Source organism: Cnephaeus nilssonii (assembly GCF_951640355.1).
Source record: "Cnephaeus nilssonii genome assembly, chromosome: 16".
Taxonomy (NCBI): Eukaryota; Metazoa; Chordata; class Mammalia; order Chiroptera; family Vespertilionidae; genus Cnephaeus; species Cnephaeus nilssonii.
In genome coordinates, this window is record NC_137087.1 from 20,959,927 (window position 1) to 20,985,268 (window position 25,342).

Genomic DNA, 25,342 nt, shown 5'->3' on the forward strand with positions numbered 1-25,342 from the left:
GTGATACTTGCTCCACCTCTCAGCTCCCAGCGCTCACCATCGCCCCTCCCTGGCTGCTTAGCTCATCACAACTCCCTCCCTTGGCCCTAACCTCGCAGTTTCCTCGCTGACCCCTCTCCTTGGACTGTGGGTAAAGGAGAAGACGCCTGCTTTCTATTGGCTGCTCCGTTGAAGGCAGGAGAGTGGCAGGCTGAGCTTCCCCCATCCGTTGGGCCAGCCTCAGACTCCCAGAAGCTGGCACCTGAGTAGAAGGTACAGCTCCCCTCGCGCTCTCATTGTAAACAGCAGGTGAGGAAAAGCACGTAGCAGGACGTGGAGAGGGTGGCCTGCTGCTGTGGTGGAAGCCCTGGGTGCCAGGGGTCCTGGGTTCTGGTCCTGCCCTGGCCTCTATGTGTGGGACCCTGGCCAAGCCCCTTCCCCTCCCTGGGCCAGTTTCCCCTTCTCAGAGGGCTGTGCATTCCACTGCTGAGGTCCTTTCCACCCTGACAGTTGGTGATTTTTATTGATTTTAGAGAGAGAGGGAGAGGCAGAGGGAGAGAAGCATCGATGTGAGAAAGAAACAACCATCGGCTGCCTTCCGTATGTGCCCTGATCTGAGATGGACCCACAGCCTGGGTATGTGCCCTGACCAGGAACCAAACCCCTGACCCTTTGGTGTACGTGATGATGCTCCAATCAACTGAGCCACACCGGCTAGGGGAATATTTGGTGATTTTATGGAAGCCCCGTGGCTCAGGCGTTCTTTGAGAAAAGCAGCCAGGCCTTCTTTCCAGAGTCACCACATCTTCGCACATCAGCACCCACGTCACCTCTGGCCCCTAAGGGAGCGTATCTACATGGAATCCTCTCTGCCTTTCCCAAGCCCCAGCCACTGGGCGGAGGGAGTAAGACACAGGACCAGGCTAAGCACAAAAGGAGCCTCTGAGGGCGAGGGGTGGCTCGGGCCTCCCCGGGACCAGCAGTGGGTGTGGGATCAGGGCCTCTGTGCGTGGGTATTTGCTCCAGGGGCTTCCAGAACCAGGCGTGACCCCTGGAAACTGGAGCACCCCCTCCCGGCGGGAGCGGGCACGTCCTCCCCTTTGGCTATAAACAGCAGGGCCACCTGGCAGCTGCTGCAGTTTTGTAATTCAGAGGCTGTAATTTAGGTATATTTAGTCAGGCCACTCGCTAACATCCACAGCAGCCCTGGCAACCTCGTCACATGTGGTGTCTGCCACACCCAGAGGCAAAGCCTCCACCCCGAACCCTTTTCATTAACTCACCCATCCCGCCCATCTCCGCCCCCCCCACCCCCAAGAAAGGCAAAGACCACTCACAGGGGGGCCTCGGGGCCCGATGATGGACATCCCGGCATCTCCTGGGGCTCCCTAGGGAAGAGAGAAGGCAGAGAGGGAGAGGGAGCCAGGGGCAGGGGCAGGAGGGGAGAGGGGTGGGAAGAGAAGAGTCAGAGGGAGGGGCTGGCAGGTGGGGAAGGAGGAGCATGCCAGGGTGGAGTGCCAGCCGAGGCGGAGGACAGAGGGCCAGGGGATGCACAGGAAGAGGGAGGTCAGGGGAGAGGAGGCACAGGATGAAGGAAGCATCCAGGAAAGTTTGAGGAGAGCAGCGGGCAGGCAGGAGGGATAAAGCAAGAAGAGATGTAGCAAGAACATAGGATGTGGGGACCAGGAAAGAGGGCGGTAGGAGCCCAGGCCCAGAGTGGGAGAAGAGGATGCAGCGCAGTGGTGGGCAAGAGGGCAGTGCAGGGAGAGAGGGAGGGAGGAAGGGGGAAGGAAGGGGCGAAGGGAGGCGGGGAGGGAGAAGGGAGGAGCACAGCTCAGCCATGGCTGCTCAGGCCCCAGAAGCCTCTCCCCACCACCCTACTCAGGACACTCTCCGACCTGCCCTAGTCCCACCCAAGTTTCCAGCCCCCAGGTCTTCTTCCTCACCCCCATCCCCAAATACCCATGTGGCTGCCCACCCTGCAGCCGATGGACAGCAGCCTGTCCCCAGCCGGAGCTGCTGAAACAGAGGGTGGGGACACCACACACACTGGCCGTGTGGGCCCAGCACCTGAGCCTGAGGCCGAGCTGCCTGGAACTTCCTAGTTCTGGGTTCAGGGTGACACAGAGGGGTTCCGTGTGGTGGGGAGGGCAACAGAAGGAGGATGAAGGTGTATGGAGCAGATGGGATGAGAGGTGATGATGCTCTGACAGAAGGACCCAGGCAGTGCCTGCTGGGAGGGGGCAGGAGGCCGCATCCCACTCAAAACAGGGACGTGTGCTCCTTGCCTCTGGGAAGGGTGACCGCCTGAGGCCCGGAGTCAGAGCTCCAGGCACAGGCACAGGCAGCCTCAGCAGGCGGGCCTGGGGGCGGGGGGGGGGGGTGCGCGGGGACCCACTCGCCAGGAGGCTTGGGGCTCAGCCCAGGAATCCCAAGACCCCAGCCTGACGTGTGGAAGCTGTTAGGAAACGGCGTGAGAGGCTGAGGGCCCACAGGCCCAGCTGGCAGCTCTGCTCCGCGGGCATGCCAGCGGGAGGGCTGAGCTGGGGCCTCTGAGAGCCCCCGAGTCCACGGGGTGGACGCATCGGCCCGGGCGGAAGGGCAGAGGGGAAAGTGTGGACTCACCTTCTCGCCTGGTTGGCCCTTTACTCCCTGGGGCAGCCACATGCAACACAGGGTGCAGGGGAGAGAGAGGGAGGGAGAGAAAAAAGAAAGGATGAGAGGGAGGCGCACACACAAGGATCTGTGTTAATGGCACAACAACCAAACCAAAGAAATCGCCGTGAAATGAGAAATAAAACAAAACACAGATGCTGACACATGACAGGTCCCGCCTCTGGCAAGCACCGCGTGCGCATGGCTATTGCCTCAGCCCTTGGTCTGGCCCCAGCCCGCCCCAGCCCTTCCAGATAACAGGGGCCTTCTCCAAGTCTGTGTGTGTGTGTGTGAAGAGAGAGAGAGAGAGAGAGAGAGAGAGAGAGAGAGAGAGAGAGAGAGAGAGAGAGAAGGAGAACACGTAGGTCGGAAAAATCTGCCTGAGAAGCTGAGAAGCCATGGCCCCATCTGGGTGGCCAGCTAAGGTGGGGTGGCCATGGGGAGACTGTCCCAGGGATTGCATTGTGGAGTGGAATCTAGCTGGTGTGAAGATCTAACTGAGCACCAAGCACAACAGACACACCAGGAGTCCTTAGGGCTGGCCAGGCAAGATGGCGGGAGAGGGGTTGGAGCAACATGGGAGGACAGATAGTAGGACACACACATCTGGGAGGATGGAGGATGGATCTGAGATGCAGAGGAGACTGGGTAATGGCCCAGGATCCCTGTAACCATAGTGACCAGTGGATAGACAGCCCCAGTGGACCCTAATCCTTAGAAGCCAGCTGTGCCACCCCTGGTGAACCACGGACAACCCCCCCAGGCACTTCACACCTACTGGTCCCCCCAGTTCTTATCAGGTGGCTCCTGCCGGGTCTACTACTGGGCAGCCAAATGGGTCCATTGTCACATGTAAAATAGCACCAGCAGCAGGAAACCCTCAGCTTGGAAACAGCTCTGTGGGGAAGGAAATGGGGAGACCTCCTGTGGCTCTGCCTCCAGCCCCACCACTGTGGGCAGGACGAGGCTCAGATGGATACTGGCAGGGGAACATGTCCTCAGGGCCCAAGAAGGAGGGCAGGAGGGCAGCAGGAGGGGCCAGGCCCTGAGGGGCAGCAGGAGGGGGCAGCTTTCATTTCGCAATCTGCCCAGCAGCCCGGTGGCTGCACTCTGAGTCGAGTTTCCTGAAGCTTACCTGTTAGGTGCAAAGAGTTTAGAGGCTGTCCGTCAGCTTGGCTACAAAGCCAACTCCACCCCAACCCTGGCCCGAGTCTCAACATTCCCATCAATAACGTGGGATCTTGGAGGGCTACAGTGGAGAACGTGCCTGGCGTAGGCCCACCCACAGCAAGCCCCAGAGAAAGGCTGGCTGAATGTCATTTCCCAGCTCTACTCAGCGGAGGACCCAGTGACAGCGTGGGGGACTCATGTTTGGACAGAGAACTGAAGGAGAGCGTCGGTCAGTGCTGTGGCCTGGGTGGGGGTGGGAGAGCCCATGGTTGGGCCCTGGAGGAGCTCAAAGCCCTGTGACCTGGAACACCACTTGTCCTGAACCTCTGAAACGTCCTGGATCCTAGAACTGGGTACTGAGGCTCCGCCCTAAGGATCAGACCCCCCTTAGAGCCGTGATGCCAATGTTGGGGAGGGGAAGTAGCGTTGCCAGGGTCAAGGGCACAGGTCTGGAGTCAGGCTGCCTGGATTAAAGCCTTGATCAGCCACTTCCTGGCCATGCGACCTTGGGAAAGACACAACATCTGAGCCTCAGTTTTCTCACCTGAAAAATGGGGGTGGGAACTGTGCCTACGTCCTATGGTTCTAGTGAGGACCGAGTGCGCTGATGCACGGAAGGCTCTTAGCACAACACCCGCATGCAGTTAGTTAGCATCGCCAGTGTTAGCTGTGGTCTGGGTGCCTTCGCTCTGGGCACCAGGCTCACACCAGCAAGCAAACTTGCACTGGGATGCCATTCCCAGGCCTAAAGCCGACCAGCCCAGGAGGTGAGGTGATGAGGAAAAGCACGCGAGTGACACGGAAGGATGGCAGAGGGGTAATCAGGGAGCACCCGGGAGCCAGGCTGAAGGTCAAGGCTGAGGGCAGGAGGGGGGAGTTAGGGGTCCGACAGGGTGGTGGTGAGGCCGGGTATGGCCATCAGGGCCCGGGGCTGCCAGCCCGAGTCTGTCCTGCCCTTTCTAGCCCCTCAGAGGCTGGAAACCACCAGGAAAGTCCCAGCACTGGGACCTGCAGGCCCAGTGCCGGCCTCCCCATCCCTGAATACTCTCCCTGTCAAACACTCCTGTTTCCCGTTCGCCATCCGACTTTCCGCAGGAGCCGTTACATGTCTGACTCCCAGCCTCCTGGTGAGGATTTGGAAGCGCTGCCTGGAGCAAGCCCCGCCCTCACCACCTTCTAGGCTCTGTCTAGGGAACATGCCTCCAGAAGCCGCTCCACGTGGTGTCCAGAGGGCACCTGGAGGCTGCGTTTCTCCCCATCTTTTGCTCCTCTTGCCGGGGGCTGGAGTGGTGGTGGCGGCTGCAGGAGCCGCTAGAAATCGAGGGTGAGCTGCCAGCCTCGGGGGTGGAGTGGGTGGGAATCCTCACAATATCAAGAGGGGTTCGGGCCTCACCCTGTCCTCCCAGGGTGATGGGCAAAGAGCTTTAGTTATGCTTTTTCTTGGCGTTTTCCTTTGCCATGGCAACTCTCTGGAGAGTAAAGCTATATTGGAGGAGCTGAAGGGTTGAAATAAAACTCCTCTCCTCCTGGCCGGTCCCTCTCTGCAGCTGACTTGGGCAGGGGGAGGGAGAGGTCCAATTTCCCTGCCCTCTCCCCTGGCTGGGGCAGGCAGCATCTTGTCATGGTTTGGAGGACAGGCCAGCGTGGAGAAGCAAGCAATGGCCACCCAAGCAGGTAAAAACGCCCCAACTCACCACACGTCCAGGCATCCCAATGGCACCTTTGTCCCCCTGATGAAGGAGGCAGAGACAATTAGATGCGGCTGGAGCTGGGCCAGCATGTGAAGGGCCCCCTGGGAACTGTGCACCCAAGACCTGGTTTGCATGGGCAGCTGGGACGGTGCCCAGGCATCGTGTGAGTGAACTTGCCCAGTTGGCCCCCACACACTGTTCTGCAAGCAGCCACCCCTATCGCTATCTGCACGCAGGCCTGGCGCCGCGGTAAGAGCACTAATGCAGGAGTCTGGTCCCCAGCCTGGGTTTCCCTATGTGTTCCACTAGGGGTCCAAGGCTCTTCTTCCCTTCGATCCTGGTCACACTCAGCTTCGAGGCACAGAGCAGGGTGAGTGGCAGCTCCCTTAGGACAGATACGTGAATCACTTTCCTCGATCTGTCTTTGCCAAAGCCGGGGATCAGCGCCCACCCTCCCCGGCTCCTCCCAGGCCCTCTGTCCTTCCACACCCCTCCGCGCGGCCACCCCCAGCACCAACAGGAAGGGCCGTGAGCCGTGTGGATGCAGCCGCATCATGAGCTGCCGCTGCCCGGAGGGAGATGCTTTGTTTTGTAGCCAGGGTTACATCTTCTCACTCTGGAAATCTGCTTATTAAGTTTTGTGCCTCCCCCTTTTGGTAAGAAAACATTTTTTTGCAATTATACGTGTGCAGACATCATAAAGTCTGGGGTGGGCCTGGGTTTGCTAGGAGCCCGCAAAGATGGAAGGCAACGGGGGCCAAGAATCAGACGGTGTTTGTCCTGCTGAGCAGGTGAAGCTGGGTCTGTGGATTCTCCTGAAGGGGGCGGGCATTTCTGGGGTGATTCTGTGTCTGCGGACCGCACTGAGGCAAAATGCCCTGAGGGACAATTAGTACCCCAAAATATATATGGGCGCACCAGAGAGCAGCAGCTGGCTCTGGAATTAGGCTCTTGTGACGTGCACCTTGTCGAGACGGAGGGCATCTTCGGTGACACGCTGGCCTTTGCTGTGTGGCAGGGTAGCGGCGTTGGCCCTGAGCGTGGGTCTGTTTCCTTAGCCTCCCTGAGCATCTGCGCCTCTCTCCTGGCTGCTGGGCGGCTGCCCTGGGATGCTGTCTCTGGAACGCTTACTCCCGGTGCCTGGCACCTGGTGAGTGTTGCGTAAATGGCAGCGAGGGGGAGGAAGCCCAGCCGGCAAGTGCATTTTGTGAGCATGTTTATCCTTCCCACGTTGTGCATTTCCCAATGGGCCAGCGTCAGCCAATCTCCTGCGGGTCACTCCCAGGGCCCTTCATGCAGACGCAGGAGCAGGACCCTGACCTGTGGCTCAGCGGCCCTTTCTGCGGCGGCACCAGGCCCACGGGCCGTCGGGTGTGACATCCCCGTGGCCCACTTACTCTCGGGCTTTTGAATGTTATTGCAGGATGTGTGTTTTTGGTTTCTCTTCATTTCTTTTTTAAAACTAATGTTCTTTGCAGTCCTGGCCATAAAACGCTCGGGTTCGGGACAGGCGCGGGATGGCCAGAGACTGGAAACTATGCGCAGCAGCCCCTGCTCTGTGAATTGCCCCCAAATGCTTTTTAAAGGTGGACGTTGTCAGAAAAACAAAGTCTGCCCACGTTCCCCCAGTCATCTGATTCCCCCCCTCCTTGGGTTTCATGGGACCGATTCACCCGTCCTCCTCTGCTCCGGGGCTCGGACTTACTGGGCGAGTTTCCATTTTCAAGGCTAAATATTCTCCCACATGCATTTCATTAAGAAAGTCACTGCTGGACATGAATTCTAGAAGCTGTTGGATTAGCCACGAGGTTACAGTATAATTCATGTCAAAGGAGGAGTACCTGGGGTAAGAGGGATGCACACAGGGTCTGCAATTCAGTGGATGTGGCCTTCGGCACAGGGAGAGAGGGCAGCCTGGTGCCAGCCCTGGGGCACACGCCACACCTCGCCTCGGCCCTCTGGCTGGCTGCAGCATCTTGCTGAGTCCCTCTCCAACAGGGGCCCACAGGATCCAGTACTCAATGCATATATGTCCCAGGCTACATCCTACAGAGCAATGCCTGTGAAGACTTTAAAGATGGTTCTCAGACATGGAGCATGGACCACAGGAAACAACAGTACGGAATGGCATGTGATAACATGGGCTCCCGAGAGGTTTACAACGGAAGCTTGGACGATGGGACAAGGGATGTCACCTCGCTATGTCTTCGTTTCCTCATCAATAAAATGGGCACAGTGATATCCATTTCATTGAGTCGCTGGCAAATCAAATGTATGAAGAGTGACTGGCATAGTGCTTGGCACGTATTAAGGTCTCAATGAGCAGGGACTAGTAGTAGTATTTCTACTTTTATTTCAAAGCCCCCATGGTGACGTGGCACAGCCTCTCTAGCTTTCAGATATGGTAACCAGGGGGAAAACAAGGTTTTTGAGTGTACTCTCACCAGAGGGCATAGGACAAAGCAGGGGCAGTGGTCTTAATCCTGGCTGGTGTGCAAGAGGATGCCCCTCTCAGGCCTCCATTATAGGGCCATCGTCTGGAAGTCAGACCCAGCATGGGAGTCACCTGTGTGCTGTCACCTGCCTGTCTGGGCCCAGGAGGTACCAGGGAGCTTCCCCCTCAGCGACGGGCCAGGGAAGCTGGAGAGAGGCCGCTCACCCAGCCACAGCTGGAGGAAAGCAGCCACCCAGCCTCGCCGGCGCTTGGGCTGAGGAAGAGCCCGTGAGACATATGCAGAGGAAGAAATGGAAGCTACTTACCGGGAGGCCAGGTCTCCCAACGGGACCCTGAAATAAAGGGGGAGAGTGAAGTGTGTGAAGGTCAAGGTATTGTAATACCTTCCCCCCCCAGCTATGTGACCTGGAGTCACTTCTGCTCTACGAGCCTCTGTTATTTCATGAACAAAATGAGGGGAGGGCCTTGATCACATTCAAGGATCACCTTCAACCCAGGCTGACAGCTGGACGTCATATATTTCCCTATATTCCTCCAGAGAAAGAGACATCCCTTCTTCCCTCAGTCATCTGTTTCTGTCTCATGGTTCCCATAATTAAGAATTCTCTCTTAAATCTAGTGCAGGCATGGCCAACAGATGTCAGCATGAGTGTGGACCCCAATGGGTTGAATAAAAACACTATGTTAAAAAGCCTCCTAATTGATTAGCAATGTCTGCCATGGGCATGAGGGGTTGGGCAGTGGTGACCACACATTTTGTACCACTTAAATGATTCCTGCTGCTCCCGAAAGCCATCTTCCCGTGGCCGAGTTCTCCAGGCACTGGCGGTCCTTGTGCCCACAGGAACGTGGGTCTTTCGACTGGAGTACGGAGCCACCCCAAGAGGGGTCCCTGAGACACAACCAGGGGGCAGCAGGAAGGCATTGCGACCAGCTGCCATCTCCCTACCCCTCACCTCGAGCCAATGGCATTCTTTCTTTGCAGAAGCAGAGAAAACAGGGCTAGGAGGCGATTCCCACCCTGGCCAGCTTCCCATGCCCTCCTCATCCTGCCTGCGGTGTCAGCCCCGTTGAAAGATTCAGGACTCCTCTGTGTCAGGCTGAGAATGTGGGGCAGCTTCTTGGGCTCCTCCCCCTCACTCGATGGCTCTGGGGGTGCCCAGGTGGGCAGGCATTACAAGGGGAGATTCAGATGCAACCCCCCATTTGCTCCTGCACTGCAGAGCCCACAGGAGGGGCAGTGCCCGCTCTGGCTGGGAACAGAGCTCTCAGAATGCTCTGTTCCTGGTGAGGGCAGGCCCTCCAGACAGGCAGGCAGGGACCCCAAGCTGTGCCACCGGGTGAGCCCCCGCAGCCTGGCTATGGGGAGAAGTGAACGGGGAAGTCCCGGGAGTGGGGGAGATGAGGACTCTTTTTGGCTTTGCCCAAAAAGAAGGGGGAAAGCAGCCCAGGTCCAGCTGGTGGTCTGTCGAGGTCTCCGATGGCGGAGTTTATTTTGGAAGATTGATGGCAGGAATTGAGCTCTGTCCTCCAAGACATGTCAGGATAAATCACCCCCTCCTTTTAGGGAGCGCCATGATTTCCTTCCCTCCCTGTAACTGGGAGGCAGGGGGCTGGGCGGCCTCGCCAGAGCGGGTGCATGGGTTCAGTGCACTGCCCGGGACACACGTGGAAGAGTAAATCACGTCTTACTACGGACTGGGCCGGCGCTCGCGCAGGTACAGGTCAAGAGGAAAAAAAGGATGGAAATGCCTCCTCTGCGGGAGGGCTGGGGCTGGCTGCTTTCAGGAACCTTGAGAAAGATCTGATGCCGAGGGCTGGGCCCTTTCAACTCCCGTCTCCAGCCGCCCCTGTGACCTCTGGGCCTTTTGTTGGGGTATCAAATGCTGTCCTCAAGAAGACACGCTCCTGTTCTCTGGGTCTATTACTTCGGGGGCCGGTCTCCTTGAACGCTTCTCAGGTTCTCTGGAAACGACGAGGCTCCCCGCCCCGCCCTTGGCCTTCGCGACGCCAGGGGAAGGAGCCTGAGGTGCTGCCTATGATTTGCGTCTCCCACTCTAACTGCCCGCACTGCTCTCCCAACAGCAGCCACCACGGGCCCAAAGTGGCGTGGCTGGAACGGAGCTGCCCACGCAGCCGGCAGACATCACGTCCTCAGGACCCGTCCGCACTTAGAGCTGCTCACTGACCTGCTCACTGAATGGGCAGGAGGCCTCCAAGGACCAGCACTGAATAGAGATGCCCTTTCTTCTGCTTAATACCTGGTGCTTCTCTGACTCCAGTTCTTCAGGGACAAAGGAGCTGGGCGGACAATGGAGCCTGCCCGCCTTTCAGATTGAAATTGGGACCTGCTTTGGGGGCCGCCGCTGTCTGGCCCTGGAGGGGTGCAGAGGTGGGTGGAGAGCAAAATGGCGGCCCTCTCCCCTGTATCAACCTGCTGGAGGCGAGACAGGCCAGTAAGCCAGGACAAGTGGAACTGGGAACGGAGGCAGAGAGCTGAACAAACTGGGCAAGCAATTTACGGCAGATACAGAAGGCCACCCCCTAGAGAACATCTAGGCCTCAGTTGTATTTCAGCTCCAGGCCCAGAAAGAACAGCAGCAAAACCAGGTGGGCGACGCCAGGACCAGCTGCAGTGACTAAGGAAGCCCGGCCCTGGCGCCGACCAATCGGTAGAGACCTGGACCCTGGAGGAGCACACCTGGAAACGGATGAATATTCTGCTGAAACCCTCCCCTGAGACCTCCCCTAAGATTCCCGCCTGCAAAAGAGAGATATAACCCTCAAGACCAAGGGCCCAGTGTGAGCTCTCTCTCTGGGAGCACCCCGCCCCCCATTCCCTTCCACCTCTCCTTCCCCCACAGGCGTGCGTCTCTTACTCTAAGGGACCCCACGAGTCTTGCAACCAGGGCAGCAATGGGCAGCGGCAGTGCAATCCTGGGCTCCCCCCCTGAACCTGTCTCCAAGGTCCCCTTTTCTCTGACTTCCCGGTGAGCAGCCCCGCCTCCGCTCACTTATTTTCTGTGACATTTTTAGAGAACCAGAGCGGCCCAGCCTAGGGTCTCCTGTGGCTTCTTCTGTGCTAAGCCCTTCCTTGTTCCACTGTGCCCAGCTGTAATAAATGTACCCTCACAGTCACCTGGACTCATGCTGTGAAATCTTTCTTGAAGTCAAGAACCCACACACGATGGGGCTGGCCCTAGGCAGACCCACTCAGGGCCAGGTCCCCTGTCTGTAACAGAGGGGCCCTGCAGACCGCTCTGGAGGGTGTAGGGGCTCCCCTGGAAGACAGCAGGGCCAGCTGTCAGTCCCCCCCGCCCAGGGCCCGGTTACCAGCAGGGAGCAAGGCCTTTCGGATGTGCGAGAACAGGCTGCGGCTGGGGTTACTTACAGGAGGTCCTGAAAGAGAGAGAAAATGCCGGGGTCAGTGTCGCTGATGAAAGTGTGGGGAGGGCTGCCTTAGAAGCAGCGTCCAAGAATTCTTCGTGAGGGGTTTCCATCTGGTCTTGGACGTTTGTACTTTCCTGGCCCACTTTCACCAATATAATCTCTTCTCCCTTTATTTCATCTCCAAATTCTCATTATTGGATGAGAAATCCAGAGAGCTGGGCCCCAGGCGCAGCCCTGCTGGGCCCTAACGTCCCGCCTCAGCTTTCCGCCCCACAAAATGGGCTCCTCGGGAAGCACCCTAGCTCATGTCCACGGTCGCTCTTCGGAACACAGGGCGGTGGGCACCCAGGCCCATTGAGAAGATCAAGAGTGTACAGAACCGAACGAGATTGTGATTATCAGCACGCATGTCCTCTGCACATTCCCACGAAACACAGAGGAAACGGAGCAGGAAGCAGCAGGAGCGAAGGAGGCTTCTCCTTGGGTTCCCTGCCTCCTGTCTATCCGCCTGTCCTGGTTTCTGTTCAGCTGTGAGTGAGTCAGGCGTCTGCCATCCTGGGTCACTGCCCACTAATCCTCTCTCACCGCCCACCTCTGTGCTCCAGCCCCACCTCCCTCCACGCCCCTCTCTTTTCCTTTCCCTTCCTTCCCTTCCTTTTCTTTCCTTTTCTCTCCTTTCTTTCTATATGTGTCCACTTGCCTCCCTCCCTCCCACAGGCCTCAGCAATAGCCCTATCTCTTACTGACAATGCCCAAGAATTACAAATGCAAATGTTCTGCAAAAGCGGGCAGGAGGATGGGTGGGGCGGGAAGGTAGAGAAGGCATTTCTGCAGAACGTGAGTCATGAAACCCCCAGGGCCTGTGGGATTCCCAGCTGGGCTGGTGCGTCTGCCCAGCCCCTGGCGACCTGGCCCCGTTAACACAGCTGCTACTCCAGTTGCTTCTTTTATGCTCGGCCAATAAAGACTCCTTATGTTTCCCCTTGCTCCTCACGTTCCCGAAGCGGCTTCCTTCTCTCCACCTTCATCTGCCAGCTTCTCTGTCCTGGTCCCCATCCAGGAGGAAACAGCCTCTTTGATGCTGGCCTCTGTCAAGCCATCGTGTTAAAGGGGAACAAAATGTTTTAAATTAAAAAAAAAGGCAAGAGGTGTAGTGACTGGGCGAAGTGGTCCCAGCAGCCCTGCAGGCCAGCAAGGGGGTTCAGGACAGCGGCAGGGAGGGAGGCTGAGGAGGAGGGAGCATCTGGGACCTATTAGGCTGAGGGGCCGGGGAATGTCACCCAGAATCTGAAAATATCCCCAGAGTACAGCCTGCCAGCGGAGCCAGCCCAGCTGGAAGGTCCGAGCCTCCGGAGGGGGGAAGTGTCCTCATGAGAAGCAGGCTGCTGACAGAGTTCGGCCCACAGCAAGTTTTGGATGGTTTAGCCACATGCAGGCCAGATGCCCCATGCCCTCTGGGCCTGACAGCGCCCTGGCCCTCAGCGCTGGCTCTGGGGAGTCCCTGGTGACGCAGCAGAGCTCGGGTGACGGCCCTGCCTGCTGTTGGCCGTCTCGGCTGCATGGGTCCCCGCAGATGCAGCCGCGCAGCCCAGACGTGGGATTTGGCACCCTGCCGGGTCCCAGGAGAGCCATTTGCTCAGTCCCCCTCAACGTGACATAAATTCTCTGGAGGATTTCACGGGTTTTTATATCCACCACCACCATCCTCACTGCACACATCTCTATGGCCCCTACTCCTTGCCGGGCACGATTCTAAGTGTTTTCCTTTAGGGAGAAGGTTCTATTATCCTCAGCTTGCAGATGAAGAAACTGAGGCACAGAAGTGCTGAGTTACTCCCCAAGGCCCTTCACTATGAACCTCTCTCCACGCCTCTCAGTCAAAGAGCAACTCAGCTCACCCCCGAATTGTATGGAGCTGTTCCCTCTCCACACCTCTCCCTGCTCCTCTCTCCAGACCCCGCCCGCCCACCCTCTTTTCCGGGCCCCTTTTCTGATGCGAGGGAATTTGGCTCCTCCGAGCTCTCCAGGGCTAGCGCTCTCCCATCCGTCCTCACAGACTTCAGCAAAGGGAAAGCACCTATTTGTCCGTTAACTCTGCACCTTGGAAAGGAAGAGAGATAGGGGAGTTCTAGAAAAGATTCTGCTCTCACAAACATTCCCCCCACACCCCCACCAGTGAGACCCTGAAGGGTCCCCCTTGAAAATCTTTAGCCTCCTTGGGACAATCTAACTGCTGTCCCGCCTCTGCAGCTTTCATCATCCGTCCAGGTTTCGGAGCAGACGATTCACGTGACACTGTGTTCGTTGCCCCGCAGCACCAAGGTGCCTGGGGAGCCGGCGGCTTTGAGAAACCCAGCAGTGCCTTGAGGTCACTGGTTGGTGTCCCATGTGAGTCACTTGCTCAGTAACATGGCTGTGGACCGACCTGTCTCCCTGGCCACGCACCGAAGGATATAACTGTCCCAAGCATGGCCAAGTCCCCATTGTACAGATGGGGAAACAGAGGCCCAGGGAGGGCCATGGGTCTTCTGAACAAACCACACTGTCTCTTATGTCTATGTAGTTGACCCTGCAGGGGTACAGCCCACACTGCCGCATCCTGAGGGAGGAGGACCCCACCCCTGCCTGCTGTGGCAGGGAGAATCATGAAGGCTAGACCCGTTACCAGGGGCAGGGAGTGGGGGGCAGGCGGGGAACAGCCTGCAGTGGGCCCCAGGGAAGGGTCCCCCACTGCTGCCTGGGGTGCAGAAGTTCTGCCCAAGATCCTCCTCTGTCACCCAGCGTCTTGGTGAGGACACTTCTCCTAGTAAGCTGCAATGTCCTTCCTGAATGACATGTGGGAATGGATTCCTAGGGAGGATCCTGGGGTAGTGTCTGGGCCATGGCTTTCTTCAACATTTTTGTATATTCATTCATTCATTCATTCATTCAGTGATCACCTACCATGTCAGTTTTTGTGCTGGGCTATGACTACATAGAGGTGACTAAAGCACAGTCATTGCCCGTTGAGGAAGGAAAACTTCATTTGTTAAGCACTGAATATCTTCCAGGCCTGATGCTAACAGAGAGGAATAACTCACTTCCTCTGGTTGAGAAGTCAATGGTTTCCTATGTTAGAAAGCTGGAGAAATTCCAGAGAAGAGAACTAAAACAACAAAAGGATTTAGGGGAGAAAGGTTTGCTGCAAAAGGATTCATTCATTCAATCAACAGCATTTACTGAGTGCCCATTGCGTGGCGGGTGTAATGCTGCACACGGTCATTACAGCAGGACGTTTAATCTTTACAACCACCAGGTGAGGCTGGCATTATCTTCTTCATATCACAGACGGGGAAGCAGAGGCTCAGAGGGTAGGCAACCTGTCTAAGGTGGGCTCCCTGTTTTCAGTGTCAGTGTCTGGGGTTTTTCTTTTTCTTTTTAGGTTTAATTTCCATACAGCAGAGCCTGGAAGGTTTAATTTCCATACAGCAGAGCCTGGATTTGAACCAGGTCTCTCTTACCTACAAGCCTATGCTCTTCAGTTAGAGGTCATGAAAGTCATCAGGGGTGGGATGACCTTCCAGGTAAGCTCTCACTCCCTTCCCCAGGGGTTGGCCCTGCCCAGACCCTGGACCCAGTCCTGGTCCTGGTTAGGAAAGGAAAGAGTGACAGGGTGTGTCCAGCTTCAACGTCATATGAGCTGTGATCTGACCCTGCTTGACTGCTGGGCTCCCAGCAGATGGGGTCCTAGCTCTGACCCACGCTGCTGGTGCTTGCTGCCAGGCTGCTCGGAGCTGACCACCTGCCACTTGGCTCTGCCACGTGCCGGCCCACTCACTGTGCCAGGACGAATGCTCTGCATCCAGGGCTCTCCTTGGAGCGGGCGACTAACAGTGCCTGTCACGCTCTATTGGCTGGAGTAGGGGTTCTCAACCTGAGGTGATTTCACCCCCCAAGGGACAGTTGGCAATATCTGGAGGCATTTTAAAAATATATTTTTTTTATTAATTTCAGAGAGGAAGGGAGAGGGAGAGAGAGACAGAAACATCAATGATGAGAGAGAATCATTGATCAGCTGCCTCATGCACGTCCCACACTGGGGATCGAGCCCGCAACCTGGGCATGTGCCCTGATCAGGAATCGAACCATGACCTCCTGGGTCATAGGTCGATGTTCAACCACTGAGCCACACTGGCCGGGCTGCAGGCACAGATGGCCTGTGCCTCCCCAGGAGGGGGCCTTTTTATTTTAAAGCCCTTGCTTTTGAGAACTCATTATGGGACTGGCATCCGAGTCTCTGTCTCAGGATTGCCATAAACACTAAGATTGACTGAGCGCTCACCAACCACCACCAAGAACCAAGCATACTATACATCAACTCATGTACTCTTCACAGTAGTCCTGTAAGGTAACACCACAGTTAGTCACACCTAACAGATGAGGAAACTGAGGCAGAGCGGTCAAGCTACATGGTTGTACGGCTGGAATCCAGGCATCCCCTGAGCTCCCAAACGATGCATTATCTCACTGAGTAGCAACAACAACCCTGACAGGCAGGTCAGTGCTGTTATTGTTCCATTTTACAGACGGGGCTCTTGCGGGGCAGAGAAGGTGGGTAATTTGTCTAAGTCACCATACAGCTGGCTGGTGGCAGAGACGGCCTTTGGAATAGATGCCCCCTAAAGCTTTCCTTTTTATCCCCTTACATGGACTGCTTCAGCTGTGAAAGCAAATAAGAGTCAACAAAACTTAGGTGGTAGGTGAGAGGGTCAGTTAGATTGTTGAGAAAGTAAGTCTGCAGTGAGTCCTTTGAGGAGGATGGCTTTAACCACAGGCTAACTTCAGATCACTCCCATCTCTTTCTCTTTCTCTTTCTTTGTCTCTCGCTCTCTCTTTTTAAAGAGACATTATTTGGTGTTTATAAAAAATATATATATCTTTATTGATTTCAGAGAGGAAGGGAGAGGGAGAGAGAGAGACAGAAACATCAATGATGAGAGAGAATCATCAATAGGCCGCCTCCTGCATGCCCCACACTGGGGATCGAGCCCGAAACCTGGCATGTGCCCCTGATCAGAATCAAACCCGGGACCCTTCAGTCCGCAGGCCGACGCTCTACCCACTGAGCCAAACCAGCTAGGGCTTCTTTGTCTTCTTCGTGTGTGTGTGTGTGTGTGTGTGTGTGTGTTTGTTTTTGTTAATTCTCACACAAGGGTATTTTTTCCCATTGATTTTTAGAGAGAGTGGAAGGGAGGGAGGGAGGGAGAAGGAGAGAGAGAGAGAAACATCGATGTGAGAGAGACACATTAATTGGTTGCCTCCTATAAGTGCTCTGACTGAGCCTGGGGATTAAACCTGCAACCCAGGTATGTACCCTTGACTGGGAATCAAACCCAGGACACTTCGGTGTGCAGGTCGATGCTCTAACCAGTGAGCAACACTGGCCAGGGCTCCCATCTCTTTCTTAAAGGGGGTTCCCAAGCATACTCAGTGAGGGCTAATGGCTAACACCATCCAGACACTGCCTGTCTGCGCAAGAACTGTAACTCATGGTTTCTTTATTCCTCCCTTTACTTGGAAATAATGAAATAGAAACCTGACTTGACAACTTGGACCTTTAATTTATTAAATTGAGCTCCTGCCCAGAATCGTAGGTAAGAGCATGGGCTTTGGAACCAAACAGCCACAGTCAATTCCTGGCTTTTCTACTCACTAGCTGTGTGACCTTGGACAAATTGTTTAACCTCTCTGAGTTCCAGTGTCCTTTTCTGTAAAATGGGGATAATTATATATCTACCTAGTTGAATTTTGAGGAGTAAATGAGAGAATACTGGTAAAGGTTTGAATACCATCCCTGGCTTAAGAAAGCACACTCAATAACTGGTTGCTAGGACAACTCGTATGGTGATGAATTTGGAAATGATGACGTCCTACCCCAGAAGGGTATGATACCTTCCTCTATTCTAACAGAAGAACGGCCAACACAGAGAGCTCTTTCCATGTGCCAAGCACCATTCTTAATGTTATACGGACAAGACCAAATTCAATCCCTACAAGCCTGGTGAGATGGGCCCCTTTTACAGATGAGAAAACTGAGGCACAGAGAGGTAGGGATCCTGCTTGGGGTCACAGGCTGGTGAGGGGCCCAGGCTGTTAGTCCCGCTGCTGCACTGCATTCAGATGAGCCCCTGAAACCCATGAGAAACTAACAGGCCAGGGGCAGGGTGAGCTGAGATCAGCAGGATGGCCGGGGCTGGTGCCCACTGGATGAAATAATGCAGATGGAAGTCACCAGCTTTGGACTGGTGGGACAAATTACGCATTTTCTTGCTTCCTGGGGCCCCTGACACTTCCAGGTGGGGGTCAGAATCAGAAGCCCCGAGTGAGGAAGTCTCAGGGGTAGGTCTTGCTGGTGGAGATTAGAGGCCACTTTTGCAGATTCAGGCCAAGGGCAAGCATTGTTCTCTGGCCTCCCGTTTCCTGAACAGCCTCCGGCACAGGACAGAGGGGCAGGGCTGCCGCGCAGATGGGGAGAGTGGGCGTGGGGCTATGTGGAGAGGCTCTCTATCCAGCTGCCCAGTGTGGTCACGGTGGAAAGCAATCAGGACCTCCCCTCTGTTCTGATAAGGATCTGGAGTCTCACTTGGACTTGTCGCCCTGACAGAATCTTCAAGAAGCAGTGAGATATCTCCCAAGGAGCGTTACTTCCTGCCTGACCCGCACCCCTCACAGGGTCCTTCCCAGGAAGTCAGCAGTTGAGCAAGTGATGCTCCCTTGTCACATCCAAAAGGCACAAACAGTTCTCAGCAAAAGTCTCAGTCTGTGCTCTGCCACTCCCTAGCACCTCCGCCAGGCACTTGGCTTTGACTTATCACAACCCCCTGGTACCTTGCTCACTTCTCTCCCAAGTCCCCCAAATAGTCAATTAGTTATCGTTCTCATTTCTATGTGCAGATGCCAATTCCATGTTTTTCTCCCTGTCTTTTCTCTTACATTGTAAGATTTCTATTTTATCCTTTAGTCACTATTCCAAGAGGAGTTGAGGAAGACTTAGATGCTGCAAACTCCGGTGCCTACAATGAGCCAGGCAAGTAACATAAGCGAATGAGGCAGGCCAGGTGTAGTGCGATAGGGGGTGGTAGAGACTGTGGCAAAGTGCTAAGGGCTTGATTGTGTTTCTAAAATGGAGTTATCACCCATCAGCTCTAAGCAAATACTGCCAGGTGGGGATGAAGACCCACTATTATCAGATCTTGAAATATTCAAGAAAAGCCCCACGTTGGGTATTTCATGTAAAATCTTCTGATTTTTAAATGTTGTTACTAATTTAGGAAAAGGTAAAAACAAGCCAAACAAAGCTACATTTGGTCCTCAAACTGCTAATTCACAATACACAATCTCTGGGGACCTTCCAGGCTTGATCTGTTCCAATTCCACAGCCTGGAACTACTACTGGCCCAGAATGTGTGCTCAGAAAATCCTTGCTGAATACACGGCTGAGTGTGGGGTGGGCTCACTGACTAGTACCTAAATTCAGGATCAGGGGAGAAACAATGCCGTAACAGTGGAAAATGAACTTGTGTTTGAGAGTTCGCTTTCACTAAGTGTGGATTGTTTGGTTATACCATCTTCAAGCGTGTTTACATCCTTCCCTTTTTGCCTCCCTCCTTCCACTGGACATGGACATGGACATGCACTGAATGAGGCCCAAGCCTCAGGATGTCAGGTGAGTTAGAAAGCTGAATTTTACTCAGGCCTGGAGGTAAGGCAGGGTTATGTTGAGCAGGGTTATGTTATATTAATTAACTGGGGTTAATTAATAATTAGTGAGGTACTTCATTATCCCTGGGTATCTGTTTTTCTTAAAGTATACACAATTAAAATTCTATATCATGATTAGTAATTAAGAAGTGCTAATGCTTGATCATAACACAGAGTGTTTTAATTTATAATAGCAAAATCAAGTGAAAAATTTGCTTATCTCTGTCTCTCAATTAATCATATCTCAAGCAGCTGTATGATTTGCCCACAAAGCCAAGACTAAGGTGTGCATATGTAACTGTGGGCCAGGGAGCCATAAAGAAATACATAGCCTCATGGACAGCAGCTTAGCGACTCCACCTGGGCCCTGTTCCACGCGACCTGCCCGACTGATGCCACCTGCCTGAATGGCGCCACCAACCCTCACTGTGGCCAGGATACCAGCTACCATGTGCCAGGCAGTAGACTGGGCACTTTCTACTCACTATTTCTAATCTTTATAACACAACTTATCTGCAAAGTATTCTAATTTACAGAAATAAACTCCAAGGCTCAATGAGGTTAAATAGATTGTCCAAGGTCAAACAGCTAATAAATGATGGAGCTGGGATTCTCACGTGGGTCCATCTCTTTGCAAAGCCCACCCTCTTTCCACACCAGCACGCTGCCTGGAGAACTGGGAGCATCACCCTTCTTTCCACGGGACAAAGTTGCACAGTACCCAAGATTCTCCAGGGAAGCCCAGATGTCAGAGCCTTACTTTTAGAACCAGACTACTCTGGGAGAGCAAATACCCGAGACACATACCACTACTCCTCTATCCAGGCCAGTGGCAGACATAACTAATCTATTTCAGTGCGGCTTCTTGCACGTTTGGCAGCCACAACCAATCAATCAGAGCTGGCACCTCTGAGGAAACATATTTGCCATCCCTGGCCAGGGTCTTAGCACAACCACAAGTAAAAGAACGTTCAACGTGAGGATGTGGAAATTCTCACCAGAGTCTGGTGGCCAGCAGAGAGATGCAAGCCACTATCTTTTGAATGGAGAGGGGCTTAAACATGTGACAGGAGAAGGAGCAGTAGGAAAAGGAAAGAGTGACGTGAGGCTCTGTAGTTTCAACAGCGGCCCTGGGCCCGACTGGCATGGCTAGGGTGTGACCTCACGGGGACTTGTAGGGGCTGTGGGGTCCCGGGGTGACAAGGAACTGGATACATCTGAGCTGAGAACAGGGAAAACACTTTGGATCTTCTACTTGGCTTTGCTTTTTAAAAAAGAGTTTGTTTTTCTGACATTTATTTATTGTTAAAACAGCTCTTTAAGAACATTAAAGGACATGTTGGGAAAGAAAATCATCATCCCTAATCCCCCAGCCCCCTGCTCTCACACAACTGTTTCCATTTCTCTGCTTCCTTCTGATCCCGGGCCACACGCAAACCTACATTTGCAGAGTTGACACTGGCATGCATTCGTGCAGCCTTCCAAGTGACGTTTGTTAAATGGCTGTGCAATATAGCACGGTGTCCCTATTCGTCCGTGGCTAGATCTGGAAGTTTCCGCGTTTTTTATATTTTATGCTACAATGACTATCTCTGTGCAACGGGCACTTTTCTTTTGATAAATGATGTTGTTAGGCTGAAGTGGGACTGTTGAGTTAACTTGAAACCTCTGGTGCAGATGGTTATGACTTTTTGCACTTGTGTCTGACCTACACGAATAAACTCCTGGGAGTCTCCAGAGCACTGTGCTTGAGCTTGGAGGCCAAGAAGGTTGCTCCAGATCACCCAGCAGAGAGGCCTCCTTGGAGAGCACTTGTGTTTCAGGCTCCTCGTCCAAAGCTCCTTTGCACCTAGAAGCGGGGTTCCGAGGCGAGGGTGGGGGGCCGCAGACTGGGAGGGGGTGGATGCAGAGCCCACAGGAAGCGGGGCAGCAGCATCAAGAGGAGGGGGAAGCCTCTGAGCGACCCCTCCTCCAGGAATGTCCCTTCCCCCCAGGAGGCCCTGCCTGACTTCTTAATTAAGAGAAGGTGCTGTTTAGAGGGGGCTGGCACCACAGGGAGACCAGGGTGTGCTATCAGGTGCTGATTCGCATGAAGTAGCTTCTGGTAGAGAAACCTCTCCTACAGCAGCTCTGTACTGAGCCTTCCACTCACCGCCTCCAGCTAGACAGCCCGAGGCGGCGCAGCGGGTGGGAGAGCGCTCCACAGAGGAAAAGGCTGGGTGGTCTCCAAAGCTCTGGTCCCTTCTGCCTGCAGCGCCGGGAAAACACAATAAACACAAGCCTAGCAGCCCCTGCCCGGACTCCGGCCTGTCCCAGCCCCAGCACAGCCCCAGCACAGCCCCAGCACAGCCCTAGCTCAGTCTAGTCACAGCCCCAACCCCAGTTCAGCTCCTACCCCGGCCCCAGCTCAGCTTCAGCCCAGCCCCAGCCCCCATTCAGCTTCAGCCCCAACTCTAGTCCAGCCCCAGCCCCAGTCCAGCCCCTGCCCCTGTCCCAGCCCCTGCCCCTGCCCCTGCCCCTGTCCCATCCCCTGTCCCAGCCCAGCTTCAGCCCAGCCCCAGCCCCAGCCTTGGCTGTGGAGAGCATACCTTGGCCTAGAACATCACTTCACTGCCCAGGAAGAAAGTTTGTTAGTTTAGCCCAGTCCAGCCCACTTCTCTCCCTCCCCTAGCCCACTGGGGTCTCCCAGGATCGGGTGGGTATGACTACAGGCCACACTCTGCATCACCACCAGCCCAGCCCCCAGCCCACCATTCCAGCCTGGGGTTCCACAGGGCATCAAGGCCAGGCCTCGCACCCAGGGCTGGAGGCCCTCCTGGGCTTATGCCAGCCCAGCCTTCTCACCTGGACGCACACCAGCCCAGCCCCCTCACCTGGGCCCAGACCAGCCCAGCCCCCACACCTGGGCCCACACCAGCCCAGCCCCCACACCTGGGCCCACACCAGCCCAGCCCCCACACCTGGGCCCACACCAGCCCAGCCCCCACACCTGGGCCCACACCAGCCCAGCCCCCACACCTGGGCCCACACCAGCCCAGCCCCCACACCTGGGCCCACACCAGCCCAGCCCCCTCACCTGGGCCCACACCAGCCCAGCCCCCTCACCTGGGCCCAGACCAGCCCAGCCCCCACACCTGGGCCCACACCAGCCCAGCCCCCACACCTGGGCCCACACCAGCCCAGCCCCCTCACCTGGGCCCACACCAGCCCAGCCCCCTCACCTGGGCCCACACCAGCCCAGCCCCCACACCTGGGCCCACACCAGCCCAGCCCCCACACCTGGGCCCACACCAGCCCAGCCCCCACACCTGGGCCCACACCAGTCCAGCCCCCACACCTGGGCCCAGACCAGCCCAGCCCCCACACCTGGGCCCACACCAGCCCAGCCCCCACACCTGGGCCCACACCAGCCCAACCCCCACACCTGGGCCCACACCAGCCCAGCCCCCACACCTGGGCCCACACCAGCCCAACCCCCACACCTGGGCCCACACCAGCCCAGCCCCCACACCTGGGCCCACACCAGCCCAGCCCCCACACCTGGGCCCACACCAGCCCAACCCCCACACCTGGGCCCACACCAGCCCAGCCCCCACACCTGGGCCCACACCAGCCCAGCCCCCTCACCTGGGCCCACACCAGCCCAACCCCCACACCTGGGCCCACACCAGCCCAGCCCCCACACCTGGGCCCACACCAGCCCAACCCCCACACCTGGGCCCACACCAGCCCAGCCCCCACACCTGGGCCCACACCAGCCCAACCCCCACACCAGCCCAGCCTTCTCACCTGGGCCCACACCAGCCCAGCCCCCACACCTGGGCCCACACCAGCCCAGCCCCCACACCTGGGCCCACACCAGCCCAGCCCCCTCACCTGGGCCCACACCTGGTGAAGTTTTAGACAGTCAGCGGTCACTTTGGAGTCCTGGCTTTATGTGCCTGGCACTGTCCTAAGTTGGAGCTGGGGCCTCAGAGTTGAAAGAGACAGAGTGAGTGCTGACCTGTGACCCTGGGCAAGTAACCCTCTGAACGTCAGTGCCCTCATCCGTAAAAGGAGGCTAAAACAGCACCTACCTCAGAGGGTTGTGGTGAGAATTAAATGAGGTAATATGTGCCAAGTGTTTACATTGGTACCTGACACATAGTAGGTGCTATGCGAATATTAGCGTTCACATTGCTATTTCTCTTTCTATTTGCAGGCAATAAACAATAAACAGAAATAAGTAAGTGAGGAAAATTCAGGCACTGATACCTGGTATGAAGAGGTTAAAATACAATGCAAACATGTAAAGAAGGGGGGTTGGAATTTGGGAAAATGCTAAGATGCTTTGGCGTGGGTGGCAGGGGAAGGCCCTTCTGAGGGGATGATGTGGGAATCAGAACCTAGAGGATGAGAAACAGCCAGTGTGAGAAGATCCCAGGGACCCCCATTCTTCACAAGCAGCAGCAAGTGCAAAGGCCCTGAGGTAGGAACAAGCTTGGGTGTCTGGGAAACAGAAAAAAAGGCCTATGCGGTGATGTCTAATGCAGTAGCCACCAGCCACTAGAACATTGGCATTTAAATTAAATAAGGAATTCAGTTCCTCAGTCTGGCTCACCCCATTTCAGCCCACGAGAACCGCACGTGGCTCGTGGCTTCTGTAGTGCGCGGCACAGGCATAAAATATTTTCGTAGCTGTAGAAAGTTCTCCCAAGCAGCTGTGCCCTTGAGCTTTGGGATACAAGGAGGGATTGACATGAGAGAAGGCAGGAAAGGCAGGCAGGGCCAGACCTCAAAGGATCTGGAAGGCCAGGGCCAGGAGCTTGGCATTTGTCCTAAGTGCGCTGGGAAACCTTTGGGGTGTCCAGACTTTGGCAAAATCATTTGGCTTAGGGGTGGAAGAAAACGCCTTCTTGATCGCCTACTCTCTGCGCCGGAGGGATCCTCAGCAGACAGCGCTGAAGGAGAGCAGACGCATCCCTGAGTCTGACAAGCCTGCAGGTCCTGAAGAGTTTGCAGAAACGCCTCAGAAACCCCGCGGCCTGGCATTCTCCTGAGGGCCACATGCACTCAGTGAACGCAGAGGCGAGCTCGGGTCCTGCGGCCACGGGCCCATGTGCTGGCGCCTGTAGGAAGACCCCGGTGGTGGGTGCTGTGCTCTGCCCGCCAGACTCCCCTTTCAAGGGCTGAAGGACTTAGTCCCCCAGCTGCTGAAAGCGCTGCCAGCACACTGCCCTCACTGTCCGTTCTCATCGGGAAGTGCCTTGAAGAGAACCGCCTGGTCCAGGGCCCCCTTGGTGGTCTGGCCCCCATGCCCAACTTGGGACCAGTCCGCGGGGCCATGGCAGCTCCGGAGCTACCTGGAGGGTCGGCTGAGGCCTTCCTTGGAGCCATACACCACAGCTCAGCGTCTCCCTTTGCCCATCCCTTCCCTCCCCACACTTACTAGTGAAGTCATCTTCCCGGGGCACGCAGTCTGCCTCAGCCCCTCAGCATCCCTGTCTCAGGGATAAAGCAGTCACCACGGTCCTGGCAGCTCAGTGGGTTAGAGCATCACCCTGATATGCCGTGGTTGCTGGTTCCATCCCCAGTCAGGGCACATACAAGAAGCAACCGATGAATGCATAAATAAGTGGAACAACAAATTGATGTTTCTCTCTCTCTCTCTCTCTCTCTCTCTCTCAAATAAAACAAAAAGTAGTCACCATGATGACAACGGTAAGCCAAGCAATGCCCTGACCAGGGGGCAGCTTCCTCTGAGTGGTGATGGCCACCGGACGGTCCCCAAAGGGCCCTCACATTGCACATGCCCCCTGGGGTAAGAAATCATATTTACTGAGCGTGCCCCTTGGACACAGTTTGTACATCCAGTCCCAGGCGCCCTCACTAGGCCCCTGAAAGCAGGATTATAATTCTCTTTCTACTGGAAGCAAAGCCCAGACTTTGAGCGAGTCCACGACGAGCCCAATTTCTCACAGCTCCCCGAGGCTGAAACTCGGGTTTGAACCCAGTTCTTGCTGATTCGGGAACCCACTCCCTTGCCTGTACTGTGCTGTGCAGACTCAACTCACAGAATTCCAAACGCAAGGATTTCATGAGTCAGCGCACAAATTCCTTTAAGGAACGTGGACATTTGGATCTCATCTTGCTTTTGCCAAAGCGATGCTCTCCTCCCAAGGGGGCCTTCATGGTGCAGCCACAGCTGCCTCCTACTGTCGTCATAGTCACTCCTTTTCCAGGCTCTACAGACACCGCTTTGATGTGATAACAGCCCCTGATG

General features: G+C 55.7%; 1 protein-coding gene across 1 annotated transcript in view; it reads right to left on the reverse strand.

Moving 5' to 3' along the window:
• COL13A1 (collagen type XIII alpha 1 chain) overlaps window positions 1-8,298 on the reverse strand; it is a 75,350-nt gene extending 67,052 nt beyond the window's left edge. Inside the window, exons 1-4 of the mRNA XM_079793585.1 lie at window positions 8,256-8,298; window positions 5,499-5,534; window positions 2,605-2,631; window positions 1,317-1,367 (exon numbers count right to left, since the gene is read on the reverse strand). Coding sequence (XP_079649711.1) covers window positions 1,317-1,367; window positions 2,605-2,631; window positions 5,499-5,513 — 93 coding nt within the window. The 5' untranslated portion in view covers window positions 5,514-5,534; window positions 8,256-8,298. The remainder of the gene's footprint in view (window positions 1-1,316; window positions 1,368-2,604; window positions 2,632-5,498; window positions 5,535-8,255) is intronic.
• Between the last annotated feature and the right edge of the window lie 17,044 nt (window positions 8,299-25,342).